Source organism: Mycteria americana, unplaced genomic scaffold (genome assembly GCF_035582795.1).
Source record: "Mycteria americana isolate JAX WOST 10 ecotype Jacksonville Zoo and Gardens unplaced genomic scaffold, USCA_MyAme_1.0 Scaffold_39, whole genome shotgun sequence".
Classification (NCBI taxonomy): domain Eukaryota; kingdom Metazoa; phylum Chordata; class Aves; order Ciconiiformes; family Ciconiidae; genus Mycteria; species Mycteria americana.
In genome coordinates, this window is record NW_027445626.1 from 903,484 (window position 1) to 926,054 (window position 22,571).

Here is a 22,571-nt window from a genome sequence, read left to right on the forward strand (position 1 = left end):
AGAAGACCCGGTAAAGCAGGATGAAAAGTTGGGCCCAGTCACTGCGACAGCCCCTGTCTGCTTCGGGGGACGCCCCCAGCCAGGTAGGGTGGGGTATCCCATACTTGTACCCCCTCGTTTGTACCCCCATTTATAGCCTCCACATTTATAGCCCTTCCATTTCTCAGCCCCATTTATACCTCCCTAATTTATACCCCCTCTTTATGCTACCCATATACCCACCATGTATTACCCTCCCCATGTATATATCCCCCTATAATACCCCCTATATACCTCTCCCTGTATATACCCCCATATATACTGCTCCCCATTATACCCCTCCCAATATACAACCTTCCCCATATGTACCCCCCATTTATACCCCGATTTATACCCCTTTTTAACCATTTTACAATCTCATTTACACACCTCCCCATAGATACCCCCTATATACCCCTCCCCATTTATAGCCCCCATTTGTAGCCCCCTTTTTATAGCCCCTCAGTTATAACCCTATTTACACCCCTCCCCATATATATGCCCCTTATACACCCCCATATATATACTCTTTGTATATAACCCCATATATATATATTCTCTCTATATAGACCCCCATATATACCCCTCCCCATTTATAATCTCCAAATATATCCCCACATATACAGTTTCCATATATACCCCTCCCCATATATACCCCCCCATATATACACCTCTCCATATATACCACTCCCCATAGCTACCCCCTATATATACCCACCATTTACCCCCGCTCCTGTCCTGCAGGTAGGTGGAAGTCCTTGGGGACCCCCCCCGTCAGGGGCGCTGTCAGGTGAGTGTTTTTTGGGGTTCCCCAGGGGTGTGGGGGGAGCACACCCTTGGACCCCCACGTTGCTCTGTGGAGCCCCCAAACTACCCCAAAATTACACCAGGGGCCCCCAGACTACCCCCAGGGACCCCAAAACTGCCCCAGAGGCCCCCATATTATCCCCAGGGAAGCTGAATTACACCCAGGGACCCCCAAAAATGCCTCAGGGACCCTAAATTGCCCCCAGGCACCTCCAAACTGCCCCAGTGATGACAAAACTGTCCCAGGGATCCCCAGACTACCCCAGGGACCCCTCAACCTATACCAGGGACCCCCAAAATTACCCCCAGGAATCCCAAACTGCCCCTGGGTCCCCACAGCTTCCCCAAGGGACCCCCAACTACCCCAGGAACCCCTAAAACTACCTCCAAGGTCCTCCAACATCCCTAAGGACCCCCAAACTGCACCCAGGGACCTCCATCTGATTCCAAACTGCACCAGGGACCCCCAAATTGCCCCTAAAGCTGCTGAATTATCCCCAGGGACCCCCAAAACTACCCCAGGGATGTCTAAAACTGCCCCCAGGGACACCCAAACGACCCCTAAGACCAGTTGAATTGCTTTCAGGGACCCCAAATTACCTCAGGGACCCCAAAAACTATCTCTATGGACCCTCAACCTACCCCAGGGACTCCGCAACTGCCCCAGGACTCCCCAACTGTCCCAGGGACCTCAAAACTCCCCCAGGGCCCACCACTTTCTAGGGATGCCCAACATCTCCAGGGACACACAGATTTAACTAGGCACCCCCAGATTACCCCAGGGACCCCCAAACTACACCACAACCTTGCAAACTGCCCCCAGGGACTAACAAAATACTCCCAGAAACCCCCAAAACTACACCAGGGACCCCTAACTTCCTCACTGACCCCAAAACCACCTGCCATGGGACCCCAAACTGCCCCCATGGACCCAGAATTGCCCACAGGGAGACCAGGCCTGCCCCCACGGACCACCAACTGATGCCCAACTGCCCCAGGGACACTCAACACTACCCCACCAATGCCCCAAATAGCCCCCATCACCCCCCAGCTCCTAGTGCCCCTACATCCCCTCTGAATTCCAGCCGTCAACGAACTCCAAATCAATCGACCCCCCAAAACCAAAAGCGCTTGGGAGGACCCCAGTTCAGAAAGTGAAAATGGGGGAGGATGGGGGGGGCCCCCATCTGCCATCTGCCCCCCTTCCACCCCCCAGATCCCCATCGTCCCCCATGAGCAGTGATGGGGAAATGGACAGTGACGATGAAGATTTACAGGTGGAGCTGTGAAGGCGGCGGGAAAAGTAAGTTGGGGGGGTCATGGGGAGGTTTTGGGGGGTCTCCCCAGTACTGGACCAGCTCTGTCCTCTTGCTGGGCTCAGTGTCTGCACCGGGGGAATATCCAGACCTGCATGGATTCACACATCCCCAGACCCTGGCAGACCCCGGCAGACCCCAGAGCAGGGCTGTCTGCAAACCCTCACGGGGGCCATGGCCAAGGCAGGGAAGGGGTCGGGTGCTGGGGTGGGCAGTCAAAGCTGGGTGGCTGCAGGGGAATGAGGCACTGAGGTCGCTTGTGGGAACTGTGCCAGGAGGATGTTTCCCCAGCCCTGAATGCACCCTGTCCCAAGTGGTGGTTGCACAGCAGAGGTCTAGGGCCACATGTGGGGATGCAGGTGTGGGCCAGCCCAGGGACAGGGACAGGGATCTCAACAAAAGCCATGATGCTCCAAGAACCTCCCACACTGATGGAAACCCTAAATTGCCCTCACAATCCCCAGCCAGGCAGGGCTGTCACCCCAGTCAGTGCGATTGCTGCGGAGACCCAAGAGACATGCTGGGCTGGGAGGTGCAGGGCAGCCAGGACTGACCCCAGCACTCCCAGGAACCTCTCTGCAGCCACAGCAGCTCTCCACAGCTGGGACAAGACTCGCTGATGCTCTCTCCATGGTCAGGGGTCTCTTGGGGCTGTAGCCACTGGCACTGCCTGCTGGGAACCCCAGACCTAGTTCTGAGCCCCAGTGCCCTGCACCACAGCTCTTAGTACCTCCCCTCCCATGCCACCATCCTCTCTCAGGAGCACCACCAAGTGCATTACTCCCTGACCAGGTATGCAGAGGAGCTGCTGGAGGTCTTCTCTGCTCACCCATTCTGCCCCAAACCCTGCCTCAGTGTCAGCCCACAGGCACCACCACATTCCCTCTGTGTTAGGTGCTGGCTGTCTCCACATGCACTCCTCTGAGCCCCGGCAGGGATCCCCAGGGTGTCTCTCTGCTCAGAGCTGGCCACAATGCCTGGCTGTGCAGTCACAGGGGATCCTGGTGTTGCCACACTTGGAGAGAAGGTTGTGGTTGTCCTTGCTTACAGTAGGCATGAGGATGTGTCTGGCAGTCAGGAAGGAAAGACAAGGACAAGAGACAATGTGGACAAGAAGCAGGCAAGGAAATTTCAAATGAGGTTTAAGGAAAAAATGTAAACATTTATAGTTGATTAGTACTGGGTCCACGGTCCAGGCATTCTCAAATCTCAAGTGGGAAAAGCACTCACCAACCTGATCTAACGGACAAGCTCTCCCTGCTCAGAGCAGAGCGTAGCACTGGACACCTCCACTGCTTCCTTCTGACTCTTCTTGGCGGCACCTCTGGAGATGGCCTAGTCTAGTCTAGAGCGGGATGCTCAATACAGGCTCCAGCTGGATTTTTAATATCTCCATGCATGGACACTCCACAACCTCTCTGGACAACCTGTTCCAGTGTTCAACCACCCTCACAGATGAAAGGTGTTTTCTTGTGTTGAGAGGGAAGTTCCTGTGCTTCCCTTGCTACCCCTTGTCTGTCACTGGGCACCATGGAGAAAAGCCTGGCTCCCTCTTCTTCATTCCCTCCCGTCAGGTATTGATACACATGGACAAGATCCCCATGAGCCTTCCCTTCTCCAGGCTAAACAGTCCCAGCTCTCTCAGCCTCTCCTCCTGAAGGATGCTTGTGTGCCTTCATCATCTTTGTGGCCCTTTGCTGGACTCGCTCCAGTCACTCCATGTCTCTCTTGTACTGGGCAGCCCAGCACTGGACACAGCACTCCACACGTGGCTTCAGCAGTGCTGACTAGAGGGGAAGGATCACCTCTCTCCACCTGCTGGCAAACCTCTCCTGAACGCAGCCCAGGAGGCTGTTGGCCTGCTTTGCCACACAGCCGCACTGCTGGCTCGTGGCCGGATTGTTAGCCACCACGACCCCCTGATCATTCTCTAGAAACCTGCTTTCCAGGCAGTCAGCCCCCAGCCCCCAGTACTGGTCCATGGCGTTATGCCTGCCCAGGGGCAGGACTTTGTCTTTCCCTTTGTTGAACTTGATGAGCTTCCTCTCTGCCCACTTCTCCAGCCTGCCCACGTCCTTCTGAGCGGCAGTGCAACCAGCCGCTGTACCAGCCACTCCTCCCAGTTCTGTATCATCCACAAACCTGCTCACGATGCCCCTGGTCCCATCCTCCAGGACTCCAATGAAAGGCTGAATAGAACGGGACCCACATCAACCCCTGGGCTACACCCCTGGTGATTATCCTCCAGCTGGACTTTGTGCCACTGGACACAGCCCTCTGGGATTCAGGCACTTTTCCATCCATCTCATTTTCCACTTCTCTAGTCCATACTTGCTCCGCTTGTCTACAGGGGTATCATGGGAGACAGGCTGACAGCTCCCTGCATCCTCCTTCCTGCCCTGCTTCAAGATAGGGTTTACATTTGCTTTCTTCCAGTCCTCAGGAACCTCGCCCAATCCCCACAACCTTTCCAACATGATGTCAAGTGGCCTTACAATGACATCAGCCATCTTCCTCAGCACTCACGAGTGCATCCCCTCAGGTCCCAAGGACTTATGCACGTGCAGTTCCTTTAAATGTTCCCTAACCTGAGACTGCTGCACCAAGGGTAAGTCTTCCTTGCCCTGCCTCTGGTCTTGGGGGCCGGGCATTCCTGAAGGTTGTTCTTACCAGTAAACTCAGAGAGGAAGAAGGCATGGCCCTTTCTTGGCCCTTTCTGTGCTCTCTGTCACCAGGGCCCCTGCCTCATCTAGCAGCAGGCACACATTTTCCCGAGCCTTCCTTTTGCTGCTGCTGTTGTTGTTAAATCCTGTCTTGATGCCCTCCATGTCCAGACTGAATTACCAGATTGAGGTCGAGGTGGACTTTGTCTTTCCTCACACTCTCGCTGAATGGTTGGGAGGTTCTTGGTGCCCTCCAGAAGCCTCCTGAGTGTCTTGTGCCCTGCTGTGCTGCCCCTCAGGCAGACGTCTGACTGGGTAGTGTCCCCCATGAGGACCAGGGCTTGCAATGAGAAGCTCCTTCTACTTGTCTGAAGAAGGCCTCATCTGCTGCTTCTTCTTGATATGGTTGGTCCATAGCAGACACCAACTACAATGTTATCCACGTTGGTCTGCCTACTAATCCTGATCCATCAGCTCTCACCTGGCTCTAGGCAGAGCTCCATGCTGTCCTTCTGCTCACTCACATATTGACTTGACACACAGTGAAATTCCCCTCCTCACCAACCTGCCCCATTCTTCCTAAAGAGCCTGCTTCAATCCATGGCCAACCTCCAGTGATGTGAGCTACCTGGCTGTGTCTTGGGTATCTAAGTGAGAATATAGCTCAGGAATTGCCCACACTGTGTGCATTCCTGTCGAGGCACATCAGAGGTGTGCCCAGCCATGCTGATTTCCCTGCTGGAGAAATGAGATTGAGGGCTACTTGACAGGTGCCCACAAACAGCCCTGGCTGAACCCTTTGCTTCACCTCCAACTTCCTTCTTCCATGTTTCCCCCCTCCCCTTTGGTCATCCTCCAACCCTCCCACACAAGAAGCCCACCTCTGTTTTCCCTTTGCCCACTGGCCCTGGCTTTGCTTGCCTGGTGCCCTCTGTTGGTGTGTCTGGGATGGCTGTATTGCGAATTCTTACTTTGCTCTGCAAGTCCGTTAGACTAGGGCCTCCTTTTATTATCCGTCTTGTCCTGCAGTTCCTCATGCTGCCATCTTGTTAGAGGCACCACAGGACACGGTGGCCAACAGAAACCTCACCAAGTTTTACAAGGAGAAGTGGCCAGTCCTTCATCAGGAGCAGAATAACCTCATGTATCAAGGCAAGCTTGGAGCTGACCAGCTGAGGATTGAGCCTGAGGAGAAGGCGTGGTTGCTACAAGGGATGCTATAGGAAGCCAGTGCAGCATGTTGACCACGAATCAGGCCAGCTGCATATGGGGCTGAATTAGGAGGAGTGTGGCCACCCAGACAAGGGGAGTTAGCTCCTCCCTTGACTCAGCAGGGGTGTGGCCACATCTGAACTAATCTGTGCTGGGGTGGGGCTCCATGTTCTGCAGGAGTGGGGAGGACCTGGAGAAGGTGCAGAGGACATCTGCCAAGATGGGGTGAAGGGGCTGAATCCCATGACTTGTGTGCAGAGGCTGAGGGACCTGGGCTGCTTTGGCCTCCTGACGTAGAGGCCAAGGACAATGTTGTCATGGCCTGCAGCTGCTTGAAGGGTGCTTTCAGAGAGGATGAAGATTTCCTTTGTAGAGGAAACAGCATGAGAAAGGAGAAGGTTTGGAGTCTGAGCCTGGGCATGAGGAAAAAGGAAATGTCACTTGAAGGGTAGTGCTGTGGCGCAACCGGGCACTGGGGGTGGTGGTGTTTGTCTGTGTTACAAATGCCCTGGGGCACCTTCCCCAGCTGTCCATGCCACCAAAGACAACAGACCAGCCTCCTCTCTCCTGTGTCTGCAAGTCTCCGCTGCCTTCCACAAGCCCTGACTCTGCACCAGCAACCCCCTGGTGTGAGTCCTCACCCTGCATGGTCAGGCAGCTCAGCTAACTTCAGTGTGTTCCTCTCCCAAGTAGTTTCCAGCCCAGCCCCGTCCCTATCTGGTGGTCCCCAGCACTTTCCGTCCCCTACCCATCTATCTCTTTCCTGTCCAGCCCAGAAAAGCAGCCCATTCTGGGCTGACCCCATGGCCGTGCCCACTGATGGGTACTGCAAAGCTCTGCACACTCAACCCCACAGCCCCAGCCCCTCTGCAGCTCACAGTAGCTCCTGCCAGAGAGGCAGAGAGGTGTCTCAGTCCCAGGGCTGAGGGCCAGCCATGGCATGAGGAGATGGAGGCCAGTGTCTGCTCCTGTCTCCAAGACAGCCTTATTGTCCACGGCCAGCAAACCCCTCTGTGCCAGCCCCACTCCCAGGAAAAGGCTCCTGGCCCAGGGCATCCTCAGGCTGCTCCAGCCACCCAAGCAATAGAGAAGCCTGCCCGAGCTGGTGCATTCAGAAATAGATATCTCTTTGTCATTTATTCCCTCCTAGAAGCATAGAGTTGCTGCTTTCCCTTCTCCAGAGACGTTCCTGCCCCCAGAAAGCCTTTCACCAGGGAAGTTTGTCCATGCTGGCCTGACTTGCCGCTCCTTCCTCCTCCCTGTGCCCTCCACAGGGTCCTGTGCTGTTGGTATTGCTCTGCAGAGCGAGCGGGCTGTGGTGCCTGAAAGCCATGGGGTGAGAGTCCCAGGCAGATCCCTGTTGATCATTCACCATCTCCGGGGGAGCTGGGCACCCACAGGTGAAGGCTCAGCCCAGGCCCATTCTCTAACACATTGCCACATGCCCTCCTCCCCTCATCCCATGGGGAGAACCCAAGCAAAACAGCATGGCATTGTGGGGGCAATTTCTTCAGCCTGAGCTCAGCTTTGGAAGAAGAGCCCAACCTCCAGACACCACCATGAGGAAATCCCCTTTTATTACAGAGGTGCGACACGAGAAGCCAGCTGTACCATTGTGCCAGACACATGTGAACAGGCCTCTGGGTCAGACAGGCTGGGTTCATGCCTCTGGGGAAGTGGAGTCGATGCAGACATGGACAAACATGGACATCACAGAAAAAATGCCCAAAGCACAGGAGGTTCCCAAGATGAATTTGAAATCACTTCTGAAGAGACGTGAGCAGGCTATTGCTGCTGAGAAAGAGCTGATTGAATCAGCTTCTTGAATGTGTCTTTAAGCACCTGGTTCCTCATGCTGTAGATGAGGGGGTTCACGGCTGGAGGCACCACTGAGTACAGAACTGCCACCACCATATCCAGCAATGGGGAGGAAATGGAGGGGGGCTTCAGGTAGGCAACCATGACAGTGCTAATAAACAAAGAGACCACGGCCAGGTGAGGGAGGCACATGGAAAAGGCTTTGTGTCGTCCCTGCTCAGAGGGGATCTTCAGCACTGCCCTGAAGATCTGCACATAGGACAGCACAATGAAAACAAACCACACAAAATCCACAAATATACTAACCACAATAACCCACACTTCCCGGAGGTAAGCATCTGAGCAGGAGAGCTTGAGGATCTGGGGGATTTCACAGAAGAACTGGTCCAGGGCATTGCCTTGGCAGAGAGGTATTGAAAATGTATTGGCAGTGTGCAGCACAGCATAGAGAAACCAACTGCCCCAGGCAGCTGCTGCCATGTGGACACAAGCTCTGCTGCCCACGAGGGTCCCATAGTGCAGGGGTTTGCAGATGGCCATATAGCGGTCATAGGACATGATGGTGAGGAGAGAAAACTCTGCTGACATGAAAAAGACAAACAGAAAGACCTGGGCAGCACATCCCATGTAGGAGATGGCCTTGCTGTCCCACAGGGAATTGGCCATGGCTTTGGGGACAGTGGTGGAAATGGAGGCCAGGTCGAGGAGAGAGAGGTTGAGGAAGAAGAAGTACATGGGGCTGTGGAGGTGGTGGTTGCAGACTACAGCGGTGATGATGAGTCCATTGCCCAGGAGGGCAGCCAGGTAGATGCCCAGGAAGAGCCAGAAGTGCAAGAGCTGCAGCTCACGTGTGTCTGCAAATGCCAGGAGGAGGAACTCGGTGATAGAGCTGCCATTGGATATTTGCTGCCTCCAGGCATGGGGACCCGTCTATTTCCTTTATATCCACCCCTCTATTTCCCTTTCCTAGGACACCTTCCTTCAGCTCCATGGCTGAAGCTCTGGTTTGGTGCTGGTTGAATGTGGCGTGAGGAGCTGGGCCTCTGGCCACTGGCTGCTGAGGTGTCAGCCCTGCTCTGCAGCAGTGAGTTCATGGGAATGGTGGAAGCAGCGGCCAGTCCTGGTGTTCAACTTTGTCCTATGAATCCACCCATAACAGAAGGGCTTGTCATCATCTGAATCCCAGTGCTAAGGAATGAAGATTGCAGAAAGCAGACTGAAAGTTGTTGTGTTGTTTGGGTTTTTTTATAAAATTTGGGGGAAATTTTTATATTATTCCCCCCATCTGATTTGAGGATTGTAGTGGGATGTCCTAGTATTTCTGTTGCCCTCAGGGAGAACTGAGGGAATCCTGCAAGGCAAGAGGATTGCCATTGGATTAGAGCAGAGTGAGGGGACCTGGTCTGTCCTTCAGACCGAGATGCCTTGGGCTTGCACCTTTCTGAGACTGAGGGCGATCACACTGCTCTGTTTGCGTGAAAAGCCAGCAGACACTGCTGAGAGCAGAGGGTTCCACTGCAGACTGCTAGATGTCTCACCCTTTCTCAACATCTCAGCAACCCACTTCTAGCCAAGGACACACATGGCTCATTTCACCAACCCAACAGCATTTCCTTGGTCATAGCAGCACTGTGCTTACGGGATGGTATAGGACAGATTTGCATTCTTGAGGGCAGCTCACAGCATGGGGAAGATACCAAAAGGAGATCCGTAAGATTTTTCATGATGGTATGTCACTAAGGGAAAACCAGCTCATTCCCCAGCCCCACAGGCTGCATTGCCCACAGCCTCACAGATGAGAGGAAAGCTGGGACACTTGTTCCCATGGACACACCTGCACAAAAGGACCCACAAGATCAGTGTGTGACTCTGCAGCTGAAACTCCCATCCCCAGAGAGCCTGACAGCAAGAACAGGATAACAACAGCAATAACACAGACAAGTGGAGAAACAAGGAAAAATACAGTGAGGGTCTGGCTGAGAGAGGCGAGGGGAGAGGCAGCCAGGCAATCAGGACAGCGTTGCCCTTACCCAGCTGTGCACGCCACCTCCCAGACACCAACATTGCCAGGCAGTTGGTGTCAGCCCCTGTGCTCTGCAGAGGGAAGTGGGCATGTGGCTGGAGAGCTGCAGCACGGCTCTGCTGGAGCTGTGGCTGCAGAGGAGGTGGTTCATGCCTTGGACCCCACAGCCCTGAGGGCAGAGGCTTTGCTGGGTGGGAGAGGAGGCAAGGGGGCTTGCTCAGAGGAAGGGGTCTGTGATGGAGGGGATGTTACAGAGTTTTCTGAATTCTCCTTCCCACAGCATATCTGTTTTAAGTTTCCTCTCCTTCCCTGATCGTAACCCTGCTGCCTGGAGATTTTCCTCCTGGGAAGTGATTCCCTGGGCCATGTCTTTTCCCTGTCAGCACTCACAGACCCCATCCCAACCTCTGTGCACTCACCTCGGCCTACAGAAACCTGCCTGTTTGCAGGGCACTGCCTGGGCACGTGTTCCTGTTTGGAGGTTCAAAAGGGCGGGTGAGAACAGCCCTGATGGGTCCAGCAAACGTGATGTTGGTGCTGTCCATAGGTAGAGGAATGGCTGAAGGCAGTTTAGGAGGCTATTAGCAGACCTGCTGACCCCTCAAAGTTACAGCTCAGAAGTCTCAATGACTTGTCCAAGCTTGACAGGTCCTTTTCTATTTCTCTTTCCCTCCCCCACCCCCAGCCCTGCTCCTGTTCCCTGCCCTCCAAGTAGGAAACTGAAAACACAGACTCAGGAAATCTCTTTCTAGTAAATTCTGCCTTGACCTTCCTCTTGAAACATCCCCTTGGAATTTTCCTAGTGGTGATCTGGAGCTGTGAGCAGCCCTGAGTGACGCAGCAGACAGACCCTGCCCTGCCAGAAATTGTTCCTTCCACCCACAGCTTCTTTCTGCAGTGCTATGGGGAGCTCCCCGGGCAGGCTGAGTGCTGACCCTGGCAGGTGGCAGAGTCCCTGCCTGGGCACACAGCCCTCTGGGGCACAGGGACTCTGAAGGACAGTCCTGGGCACCCTTGGCTGCACACACACACATTCACAGCCCTGTAGCTGTCCCTGGGAGAAGGCAGCTGAGATGCCCTGTCCCTCTGATGGTGCAGCAGGGAAGCCCTGCTCTGCAGCATGTCCTCCTCTACGCTAGAGGAACTGTGGAAGTCCTCCTGACTGTGGGATGTGCCAGCTTTTGGAGATCCTTCCACAAACTGCAGATACATTGCCTGTCATGCAGCTACTTACCATGTAGAGGGCTGTGAAGATTTCTCCCCCAGCAAGCTCTCAACTTTCCTCACAGCCCAGACTGCCTTTAAGCTCTCTCTGCCCTGCTCCTGTCCCCTCGGTGCCTGCAGGCTGTGCCCTCAGCCCTGCTGTGCTTTGCAGAGCTGCTGCTCCTGGGCAGAGCTGTCTCTCTGCAGCTCTGCCCACTTGCCATGAGCTCCCTCTGTCCCAGGAGCCCGGCCCAGCTCAGCAGCAGAGGACCAGCCCAAGGTAGCAATTTCTCTGCCCCCTTGGGGTTCCCTTGATTTGTGGCTGGGGCTCCAGGGGAACCTCCTGTGGAACAAGCTGAAGGAATCACTGATGTTCCCTCTCTCAGCTGGGGAGAGACACTTCGTTCCAGCAGTGGCATTTCTCTGCTCAGAGACAGAGTTGGGTCGAAATATCAACTTTTCTTGGCCCATCATTAGACAGGACAGCCAGACAGACACAGGCAGGGATCTCTTTATGCCCTGCTGAGGGAAGGGATTCAGCTGAGTCAGTCAAGGCATCCTCTCCCTGGTTTGTAGTCCTGGGGCTGGAAGGGGACTCAGCTCCCTGCCATGCACACCACCAACCCACAGGAGGTGGAATTCCTCTTGCCTCTCTTCAGGTGGTCATTCAATAGACACCTGCATGTGAGCTCCTTCTCTCAGCTCCCATGGAAATTAATGGTGATGGAGGCCAGGAGTGAGCTGTTCAGATGCAAATGTCTGGTGACATTTGAGGGGCCAGAGGTGGTCGAAGATATGTGCAGGTAATAGAGACAGATCGAAGATATGTGCAGGCAGATGTAGAGACAGGACACCACCTGGGGGCATCTTCTTGGAGGCTCTTGGGAGTTTCCTGTGGCCAACTGAAATGACAGCTGATGCCCAAATTAAGGGCAACTGAACCTGTCCCCACTCATTATGTTCAGGGTGGCCTATATCCATATGATGGAATGAAGTCATATGCCACATGAGAGCCCAGTCTCACTCTTCCTTCTTCTCCATCTGTTGGATTTACTAGGTCTCCACTCACTGGATTGGCAGTTGCCTCATGTTCATCCCCACATTGCCTTACAGAATTCAGGGTATCTACTCACTTTAATGTTCCAATCCAGGCCCACAGAGCTACCTGAGATGCCAGGGCTGGCAGGGACAGCACAGGACCTGCAGGAAAGCAATTCCCACTCAGGGCAGGTGCGTGACAGACACCCCTGACAGCATTGCAGGGAGTGTGATTGATGCCTGTGTGCCAGGGACTGTTGCCATCAGTCAGAGGCATCGGTCATCAGATGCCATCAGAGAAGCAAGGTCTGTCCCTTCTCTGGCACAACAGCTGCATGCATTGCCTGAACACAAAGCACCCCACACCGGGGTCTTTACTCACTCCCTTGAGGATTCCATCAAGGAACAGACCAATGATTTTAACAGTGTGCCTGTATGCATCTTGTCTTCAAGGACAGCATAATCCAAGCACAGACATGCTTCCTATCAAAACTTAGTTGAAACTCAAAACGGCATTCAAGGGCATTAAGATGAGCTGTTGCTACCTCAGGAACAGCTAAAGAAGAGTCAGAAATACTGTGAGACCACTGCTACATTTAGTAAGAGTAGGTGTAGATAGATGTGAGCTACTCTACGTCCTCTTTGCCTCAGTTCCCACCAGCGAGGTCTCCCAGGCCTTTCTGCTTTGAGGCAGAACTCTGGAGGAGAACAACTGGCAGTGGATGGGGATCAAGCCAGGGGTTACTTGAGCAAACTCCACCCTTACCACTCCATGGCACTGGAGGGGCTGCATCCAAGGGTGCTGAGAGAATGTTTTTCACCACTGGTTCATTATAATTGGAGTAAGAAAGGCACTCAGACTCTGTGAGGTATCATTTAAAATGCTGTTCATCAGCACTAACACTATAAAGAGAGAATCATGCAGATAATCTCAGGTCCCTTTTAGATGGTGGGACCCCAGGTGGTGTGGCATTGAACAGGCCTCTGACCCACCCGCAGCATGCCATGCAGACCCCACCCATAGAAGACATTCCCCTGTTTGGATCATTCAAGCTGCTGTAGGAATTTCTTACCAAAAAAGAACTCTTCTCGTCATCTCTACAGTCTAACAGAAATGATGTTCTCATGAGAACTTCTTGCTGCCTTGTTAGATACTATATGAATAAATACTATAATAAATAAATAGTATATTGATAATTTATGCCTTTCAGACCCAGAGTAACTAGACAGTGAAGTATTGCTCTTTGCTATGTATTAGCTTGTATGTTTTGGGTGGTTGGAGTTGGGTTATTTGTTTTATCATGTAGACACATCAGTGTTAGTAAAATCACAATGGGGTGAAGCATGAGATTAAAAACTCCCGTTGCTGTTGGTGACCATCCAAGAAGAGTTTCCCACCAATGGTGTTCCCCATCCTTCTTCACTCTTTCCAAGACATGGCGTATCTCTTCTGTGTCATGATGAGCGGTGATCAGAGGTTTGTGTCCATTGTTTCACATGCATTCTAGCAGTTGACACAGGTCATCGTGTTGTAGTATTTTCTTCACCAATGTAAGATGCATTCCAATGCAGGTAGGCAATAAATCTTGACTCAATGTATAATTAGATCATAACAGTTGATAAGACGTAACAGGAGCTGAATAACTGAAGTCACATCCCATCATTTTTGAAAAGTTACAAACACAAATATGTGAGTGAATGCTTGTATCTACAGTCATGTTATCTAGGAATATAAAATCACAAAGGGTTCTCATACAAACACTATTGATGGGGTAAGATGATTTACTCATAGTCATATTTACGTACCGACCACAGATTCTAGTTTCTGCAGGGCGTGCATTGCACAGTAGCCCTTGGCTATTGTGTTGTTATCTGTCTCCTGAATTCACTTTGAGTCGGATGCAGCCATCATGCGCAGATGCATCCATTGTGACCACCAGTGCTAGTTATCACTGGAGCAGGGTTACAGGAGATAAAGGTTGGGGGCAGGGGAAGCAGGGTAGGCCAAAGCATCTCAGTGGAGACAACTGATTGATTCCTCTTGAGTAGAAAAGGAAGCCTGGACAATTGCACCCAAGCTGTCCAGTGCTGGGGGAGAGGAATGAGTAGGTCTGGATACTGCAGAGGCTACAAAGGACGTGCTCCTGTATCCCAGACATGGTGGGATTAATGCAGATTTGGCTAGTCAAGAGTATTCACTTTTTCTCTTTGCTTCCCTCTGTGAATTGAGGCAACTTGTGACTTCAGCATGGGACTTGCTGTGTGCCAAGACTGAATATGGACAAACAGAGTCGGAAGCAGGGAGTGCTTTAGGGGTTCTTGGGATATGTGCTTGACAGAAAAATGTGTTTTCTATTGGTGTAAGGCTATGCACTGTGGAGAGTGGACTTCAGGGGAAGTAATGTGCACTTAATAGACAGCAGAGGAGCGCATTTTATTTTATTATTGCACCATGCCTTCATTTGGTTTTGTCTTCTGGCAATTAAGAAACATCCTTCTGTGTCTGGGTGCAGCTCGTTCCCCAAGCAAAGCAGGTGGAAACTGGTGCCAATGGGCTGAAACATGCAGCTACAGACTGTAGTGGAGAAAGCTCAGATGTGAACAAAGGTGCTGTAAATCCCAGGTGCCTGATGAGAGACATGTGGGGTTGGAGGGAGGGACAAGTTTGCCCATAGAGTGTCTGACACACAGGGTCTTGACTTCAGTCTTGAATATGTTTGCTTTCAATGCCATTTGGAGATTGCTATTGCCCTTAATGCGTAAGCAGACAAATGAAGAAAAGGGGAAGAAAAAGAAATCCTTTCTTATTGTTTTTGACTATTGAAATCTTTTCACTTCTGAAATCTCTCTAATTAACCACATAAGAACTGGGGAATTAAGAAGATTATGCCCAGAGACTTGGCTTCTTAGGGCATTTTGTATGTGAATGAGCCCTGTGGTGCCAAGTTCCTGAACTGCAGATGCTAAAAGTGGAATGAACTGGCCTCTAGAGAAGTAAAAGTCAGCAGCAAACCTCCAGTTTCTGAAGGTGTTAGCAGTCCCCATTGAGAGCCATCCCTGAAGAGACCATGGAGGGAATAGGCAGACAAATCTCCCGCTGTTGCCCCCATAATCCAAGGGGAATTGAAGTTGGGCCAGAGCATTGGTCTGCTTGAGAGTAGGAAGGCTCTGCAGAGGGACCCGGGCAGGCTTTATCAATGGGCTGAGGCCAATTGTATGAGGTTCAACAACGCTAAGTGCTGGGTCCTGCACTTGGCTCACAACAACCCCATGCAACGCTCCAAGCTTGGGGAAGGGTGGCTGGAAAGATGCCTGGTGGAGAAGGACTTGGGGGCGTTGGTCGATAGCCAGCTGAATATGAGGCGGCAGTGTGCCCAGGTAGCCAAGAAGGCCAAGAGCATCCTGGCTTGTGTCAGAAATAGTGTGGCCAGCAGGACTAGGGAAGTGATCATCATTTTGTGATTGGCACTGTTAAGGCTGCAGCTCAAATACTGTGTTCACTTTTGGGCCCCTCACTACAAGAAAGACATTGAGGTGCGGGAGCGTGTCCAAAGAGCAACGAAGCTGGTGAAGGGTCTGGAGCACAAGTGTGACGACGAGCGGCTGAGGGAACTGGGGTTCCTTAGTCTGGAGAAAAGGAGGCTGAGGGGAGACCTTCTCACTCTCTACAGCTACCTGAAAGGAGGTTGTAGTGAAGTGGGTCTCATTCTCTTCTCCCAAGTAACAAGTGACAGGACAAGAGGAAATGGCCTCAAGTTGCACCAGGGGAAGTTTAGATTGGGCATTAGGAAAAATTTCTTCACCGAAAGGGTTGTCAAGCATTGCAACAGTCTGCCCAGGGAAGTGGTTGAGTCACCACCCCTGGAGGTATTTAGAAGACATGTAGATGTGGTGCTTAGGGACAGGGTTTAGTGGTGGACTGGGCAGTGCTAAGTTAACACCTGGACCTGATGATCTTAAAGGTCTTTTCCAACCTAAATGATTCTATGTTGCTATCATTCTATGATTCTACTTTTTGCCCATCCCTCTGGCCTGGCTATGCCCTTTGGGATGGCAGCCGTGCCCTCCAGTGTACTGTCTCCTCTCCTCAATATCGTTTCATCTACAAGTGCTATGAAAAAGAACTCTCTCATCTCCTCCAGATCATTAAAACCATGTTAAATAGGGCAAGTGGCAGGACAGACCCTCACAGGAGCCTTCTAGCTAGGTGCCTCCAGGCAGACTACCACACATTGACCACATCCCTCTGAGCCCCACCAGCCATCTGGTTATTTACCCCTCCTCTTATGCACCCATGCAGGCCATAATACCCTAACGTGGGCACAAGAATATTGTGGGGGATGATGTTGAAAACTTCACTGACTTCCAGGTTAAAAGACAAGCACTGCTCTCCCTGTGTCCAGCCAGCCTGTTCTTTCATTCCCGAAAGCAAAGAGGATGGCAAGACACAAGCTGCCCTGGGTCAAACCAGTCAGCTTCTTTTTGAGACACCCAGAAATGGGATCTGAGTGGACACACTCTGGGGCACAGCCTTGAGTTTCACTGCTCCTCTGCTGGGCATTTTGGAAAGGTGCATGCAATGTTTGGGTGCTGCCAGTCATCAGGGAGTCCCCCCAGTCTCCATGACCTTATAAAGGTGACAGAGAGTGTCCTCACTGTGAGATTGGCTTGCCCTCTCAGCTCCCTGGGATGCCTCCCCTCCTGTCCTGGAAAGGATTGCATTTGCTCAAGCAACCCCTGACTTGATCCACATCCACCGCTGGCTGATCTCCTCCAGAGTCCTGCCCTGAGTCACAGAGGCCTGAGAGACCTTGCTGGGGAAGACTGAGGCAAAGAGGATAACAGAGAATCTCACAGTTATCTACACCTGCTCTTACAAAACTCAGCAGTGGCCACACAGTATCTTTGTTTCTGCTTTAACTGTTCCTGAAGTAGTAAACACTCATTACGGTGCCCTTGAATTGCCTTTCAAGTTTAGTTTGAGTTGCGATCTGGACTATTGCTGAGCTTGGAGGATGCTGTCCTTGAATACCAGCTGTACTGAGCTTTGCCACCATGTCACAGCTCTGTCTCCCACAGTCACAGCTCCAGCTCATCCTGTCTGTGCCCCTGTCTGAGGGCATTGCTGCACATTTGAGCTGAAGCACCCCAGCTGTGGCACCAGGCAAGCTCATACTTGCCCTAAGGAAACCTGTTACCAAGTGTCCAAGACCCCATGTGTGCAAAGGCTTTGCTTCAGAGCAGAGACATGGCATGGACAAAAGACAGCTGAATGTCTTTTTATTCCTAGGACTACAAACCCAGAACGTAATGAGAAACCCAGAATGAAATGACAAACCCAGAATGAAATGCCTAAATTCACTCAATTGAAGACATTTCCCAGCTTGCAGAAATTAGATCCCTGCCTGTCACCTTCCAGGTGTCCTGCCTAATGATGGAACAAAAAAAAAAGGTGATTCTCATGCCTGACTCTTTTCCCAATAGGAGAAATGACACTGCTGGAAAAAAGTGCCTCTCCCCAGTTGAGGGAAGGAACCATCAGTGGTTCCTTCAGCCTGTTTCACAGCAGGTTCCCCTGGAGCCCCAGGGACACCTGGAGGGAGGCCAGAGGGGGCAGAGGAAGTGCTGCCTTGGGCTGGTCCTCTGCTGCTGAGCTGGGACGGGCTCCTGGGACAGAGGAAGTTCATGGCAAGTGGCAAAGCTGCAGAGAGACAGCTCTGCCCAGGAGCAGCAGCTCTGCAAAGCGCAGCAGGGCTGAGGGCACTGCCTGCAGACACCGAGGGGGGAGGAGCAGGGCAGAGAGAGCTTAAAGGCAGTCATGAGTGGGAAGATGGCTGAGACCTCACTGGAGGAGAGATCTTCAAAGCCCCCTACATGGTAAGTCTCTGGATGCAAGGCAATGTACCTTGTGTTCCTGCAGGGATCTCCAAAAGCTGGCACATCCCACAGTCCATGGGGTCTTTCAGGAGGACTCTTACAGTTTCTGTAGTGTAGAGGAGGAGGATGTGCTCCAGAGCAGGGCTTCTCTGCTGCACTGTCCAAAGGACAGGCCATGATGGCTGCCTTCTCCCAGGGACAGCTGCAGGCTGTGAATCTGGGTGTGCAGCCAGGGCTGCCCACAGCAGGGTTCCAGCACCCCAGGGGGCTGTGATCCAGGGCAGGGACTCTGCTGCCTGCCAGGGTCAGCACTCAGCATGCCCGGGGACCTCCCCACAGTGTTGTGGGGAGAAGCTGTGCATGGAAGGGGCGACCCCAGGCAAGGCAGGGTTCTTCTGCTGTTGAGAGGGCGCTGCGTGGGACAGCGCTGCTCTCAGATCCAGGTCATGCCCAGGTCATATCCGAGGGGACTTGTCATGAGTACGGTCAGGGCAGGGTTTCCTGCTTGAGTCTGTGTTTTCCTGAATCTATGCTTCCACTTTTCTCTGGCTTGGCTTGGTGGGAATGGAAACTCAGCTGTGTGGGCTAGAGAAGGGGCTGAGACTCCTAAACCATCACCCTGGGGTTTACTAGGAACCTCAGCAAGTGCCTTCACCCCCCACCAGCCTACAGATAAAACCAGCATCACCTTTCCAGTTTCATCAGGGCTTGTGTAACCTGCTCGTTGGTCCCTGCACACACACACAGAGGCTGCAGGGCAGAGCTGGGCACACAGGGGCTGGGATCGGGGCTGTGAGCACTGGCAGGGAGGAGAGATGGGGCCAGAGAAACAGGTCCCAGCTGGGACAGCTCCAGGCAGTAGAGACATGGGCAGGGAGGGAGCGAAATAGGAAGCAAAACCCTGCTGCAGGGGAGATATGGGCACCTCCCGGCCATGCCCTGCAGTGCAGATGCCTTCCCTGAGCAACACCCCTCTTGTCTCCTCTCCCACCTAGCAAAGCCCTCGGCCAGCCCGTGGGGTTGAGGGTGTTAGTTACCCCCTTGTCCATCTGCCAGCAGAAGAGATGAAGTGCATTTCTCCTGCCATGTGCCCATTTCCTGCTGAGCAGGGGCTGAAGGGGACTGCCCTGCATTATCAACATCTGGGAGGGGTTGTGCAGTGCTGGGTAAGGGAAAGGCTTTCCTGAGTGCCCCTCTGCCTCCCTGTTGCCTCCCTCAGCTGCTCCTGGTGTTGATGTAAGGCTCTCTGGGAAGAGTAGTTTCAGCTGCAGAGTCAGGCACTGATCTTGGGGGTCCTCCCATTCACATGTGTTTAAGGCAATGAGGTGTCCAGCTTTCCTCTAACCTGTGAAGCTCTGGGCAATGCAGTCTGGGAGGCTAGGAAATGAGCTGGGTTTCCCTTCAGCAGATGCCATCATTAGCACACTTGGCTGTCTCCTTGGGGTGTCCTTCCAAACTGTCAGATGCCTTCCAGGATGCACAATGAGCCACGTGTGCCTTTGGCTACAAATGGGGTGCTAACTCCTTGAGAAAGGGGAAGACATTTAGTGGTTTGCAGTGGACGCCTCTGCTCTCACCAGTGTCTGGTGACTCTTCAGGATAACGTGGGAGTGTGATCACCCTCCCTCTCAGAAACGTGCAAGCACTGGGCAGCTGGGAACAACACGGAGGGACAGACCAGCACCCCTCACTCTTCACTGAACCACCGGCAATCCTCTTGCCTTGTAGGACTCCCTCTGTTCTCCCTGAGTGCAGCAGAAATGCTGAGGGGTTCTGACATCCAAACACACTCCCCACGGGAGATGGAGGGGAGCTGTGAAAATAAAAATAACCTCTCCAACTGCCTTCTGCCATCCCCATTGCTTAGCACTGGCAGTGCAGATGCGGACAAGCTCTTCTGTTTTGGGAGCAGTTTCCTGTGACAAAGTCCAAAACTAGCACTGGCTTCTGCCCCCACCGTTCCCATGCACTCACTGCTGCAGAGCAGGGCTGACGCCTCGGCTGACAGCGCACAAAGCCCCTGCTCCTCACCACACACTGAACCAGCACCAACCAGAGCTCCAGCCAGAGAGCTGAAGGAAGGTCTGCTAGAAAGACAAAAGGGTGGTGGTGTGCAGCAGGGGAGGATTTATGAGAAATGGCTTTGATTTTGCTCTGAGAAGTCCCGCCTATTGTCTCACCACCTTTTCCTCCTTGGACAGGTCCCCATGCCCAGAGGCAGCAAATGTCCAATGCCAGCTCCATCACTGAATTCCTCCTCCTGGCATTCACAGACACACGGGAGCTGCAGCTCCTACACTTCTGGCTCTTCCTGGGCATCTACCTGGCTGCCCTCCTGGGCAATGGACTCATCATCACCGCTGTAGTCTGTAACCATCACCTCAACAGCCCCATGTACTTCTTCCTCCTCAACCTCTCCCTCCTCGACCTGGCCTCCATTTCCACCACTGTCCCCAAAGCCATGGCCAATTCCCTCTGGGACACCAGGGCCATCTCCTACCTGGGATGTGCTGCCCAGGTCTTTCTCTTTGTCTTTTTGATGTCAGCAGAGTTTTCTCTTCTCACCATCATGTCCTCTGACCGCTACGTTGTCATCTGCAAACCCCTGCACTACGGGACCCTTGTGGGCAGCAGAGCTTGTGTCCACATGGCAGCAGCTGCCTGGGCCAGTGGTTTCCTCTATGCTGTGCTGCACACTGCCAATACATTTTCAATACCACTCTGCCAAGGCATTACCCTGGAGCAGTTCTTCTGTGAAATCCCCCAGATCCTCAAGCTTTCCTGCTCAGATGCTTACCTCCGGGAAGTTGGGCTTATTGTGGTTAGTCTCTTAGTAGCACTTGGCTGTTTTGTTTTCATTGTGCTGTCCTATGTGCAGATCTTCAGGGCTGTGCTGAGGATCCCCTCTGAGCAGGGACAGCACAAGGCCTTTTCCATGTGCCTCCCTCACCTGGCCGTGGTCTCCCTCTTTCTAAGCACTGCCATGGTTGCCTACCTGAAACCGCCCTTTACCTCCTCCCTATCCCTCGATGTGGTGGTTGCAGTTCTGTATTCGGTGGTGCCTCCAGCAGTCAACCCCCTCATCTACAGCTTCAGAGACAAGGAGCTCAAGGATGCAGTTTGGAAACTGATGATGGGATGTTTTTCTAAAGCAATAAACTGTCCTTTTTTGGATGCGTATCACTCATAATGGATGTCATTACAGGCTCAGCCTGTCTTCTGGAGGTTTTCGTGGTGGTGGTGGAGGGGTTTTTGCTCTGTTTTACATGTGATAATGTGCACAAAGAAATGTCTTTATTCATGCCATTTCTAATTCTGTATCTACCTTTGTAGTGTTACCTAGAGACTGTTGAAAAGACTGTTGAAATAAGAGCCATGTTCTCTGTGCTTTTTTAAAAAAATAAAGGACCCTGCAGCAACTTCTTCAGCTGAGATCCTTTTTCTGAGACTTTTTCTGGTGCTGCAGTGGCAGAGCCTGCATGCAGAGGTGGAGGGCAAAAGAGTCCTGGCGCAGCAGCACTGCCAGGGAGCACCAGCGCTTGCTCTTTCTGCAGCTGTTCTCTTTTACATTCCACACTCTCTTTCTGAGCCCCTGTGTGGGGTAAGGAGGGCTTGCTCTTGCAGCTTGGTCACAGTCCTTTTGGGTGGCAGTCCTGTGATTGCACGCAGTGACAGGCAATGGGCACTTCCTTGGCAGAGCTGACCTCCATAACAGAGTTTCCATCACCCAAGGGGATCTCCTGATGGCAGTGCCTGAAAGCTGACTTTTTCTTCCAAAGCTTCTCTCAAGAACAAGCCCAGGAAAGTGCCCTCAAGAGGAAAACACGATTGAACAGCTAAATTGTTTGAGTATTCAGGGTGGGAGCATGCGGCAGTGTCCTTGCACAGCCAGACCTCCTGGGGGAGAGAGGCAGGACCAGCAGAGCAGGCTCTGGTCTGTGCCCATGCTCACTGTACACCCCAGGGAAGCTGCCCCAAGGCAACCGTCCCAGACCAGCCCATAACAATCACCATTTCCAGCACCGGACTCTCAGTCCTGCTCATACAGGTTGTTTATCCCTCCACAGTGCAACACTGCATGACTAGCTCAGAAGTCCATGTTTGTGTTGTACAGACGGAAGATCATGGAGCAGATCCTCCTGGAAGACATCTCAAAACCTATGGAAGAGAGGGAGGTGATTAGAGGCAGCCAACAAGGCTTCACAAAGGCAAATGTGCCCGGCTTATCTGGGGGCCTTCTACCATGGAGTAACTGCATCAGTGGACAAGGCAAGAGCTACAATATCACCTACCTAGGCTTCTGTATGTCCTTTGATATGGTCCCGCACAACATTCTTGCTGCTATATTGGACAGGCATGGGTTTGATGGATGGACTGTTAGATGGAGAAGGAAATGGCTAGCTGAGCACATGCAAACAGTGTCATGGTTTAGACCCAGCCAGCAACTAAACACCACGCAGCTGCTCGCTCACTCCCACCCCCCAGTGGGATGGGGGAGAGAATCTGAAGAACAAAAGTAAGGAAACTCATGGGTTCACATAGAACAGTTTAAGAATTGGAACAAAATAATAGTAATAATAACAATTAATTGTAATG

General features: G+C 52.5%; 2 protein-coding genes across 2 annotated transcripts; one reads left to right on the top strand and one right to left on the bottom strand.

Moving 5' to 3' along the window:
• Nucleotides 1-7,801: 7,801 nt before the first annotated feature.
• Nucleotides 7,802-19,390, bottom strand: LOC142403585 (olfactory receptor 14A16-like). Its single transcript, XM_075489829.1, has 5 exons — nucleotides 19,321-19,390; nucleotides 18,664-18,706; nucleotides 17,945-18,081; nucleotides 16,841-16,922; nucleotides 7,802-8,744 (listed from the first exon to the last, which is right to left on the bottom strand). Exons 1-5 carry the CDS (start codon nucleotides 19,388-19,390, stop codon nucleotides 7,802-7,804), a joined length of 1,275 nt encoding a protein of 424 aa, XP_075345944.1.
• An 809-nt stretch (nucleotides 19,391-20,199) lies between these two features.
• LOC142403586 (olfactory receptor 14A16-like) lies at nucleotides 20,200-21,165 on the top strand. Its single transcript, XM_075489831.1, has one exon. The coding sequence runs from the start codon at nucleotides 20,200-20,202 to the stop codon at nucleotides 21,163-21,165; it is 966 nt and encodes a 321-aa protein (XP_075345946.1).
• The last annotated feature ends 1,406 nt before the right edge of the window (nucleotides 21,166-22,571 follow it).

Bases quoted from the DNA above. Each gene is read 5' to 3' on its own strand.
- LOC142403585 (XM_075489829.1), bottom strand. From the start codon at position 19,390: ATGGCATCTGCTGAAGGGAAACCCAGCTCATTTCCTAGCCTCCCAGAC. The intron at 18,707-19,320 runs GTTAGAGGAAAG...GTGTGTGTGCAG, and splicing joins CATTGCCCAGAGCTTCACAG to GGACCAACGAGCAGGTTACA. The intron at 16,923-17,944 runs GTGAGGTCTCAG...TCTTTGCCTCAG, and splicing joins CTTTGAAGATCTCTCCTCCA to TCTTCCCCAGCAAGGTCTCT.
- LOC142403586 (XM_075489831.1), top strand. From the start codon at position 20,200: ATGTCCAATGCCAGCTCCATCACTGAATTCCTCCTCCTGGCATTCACA.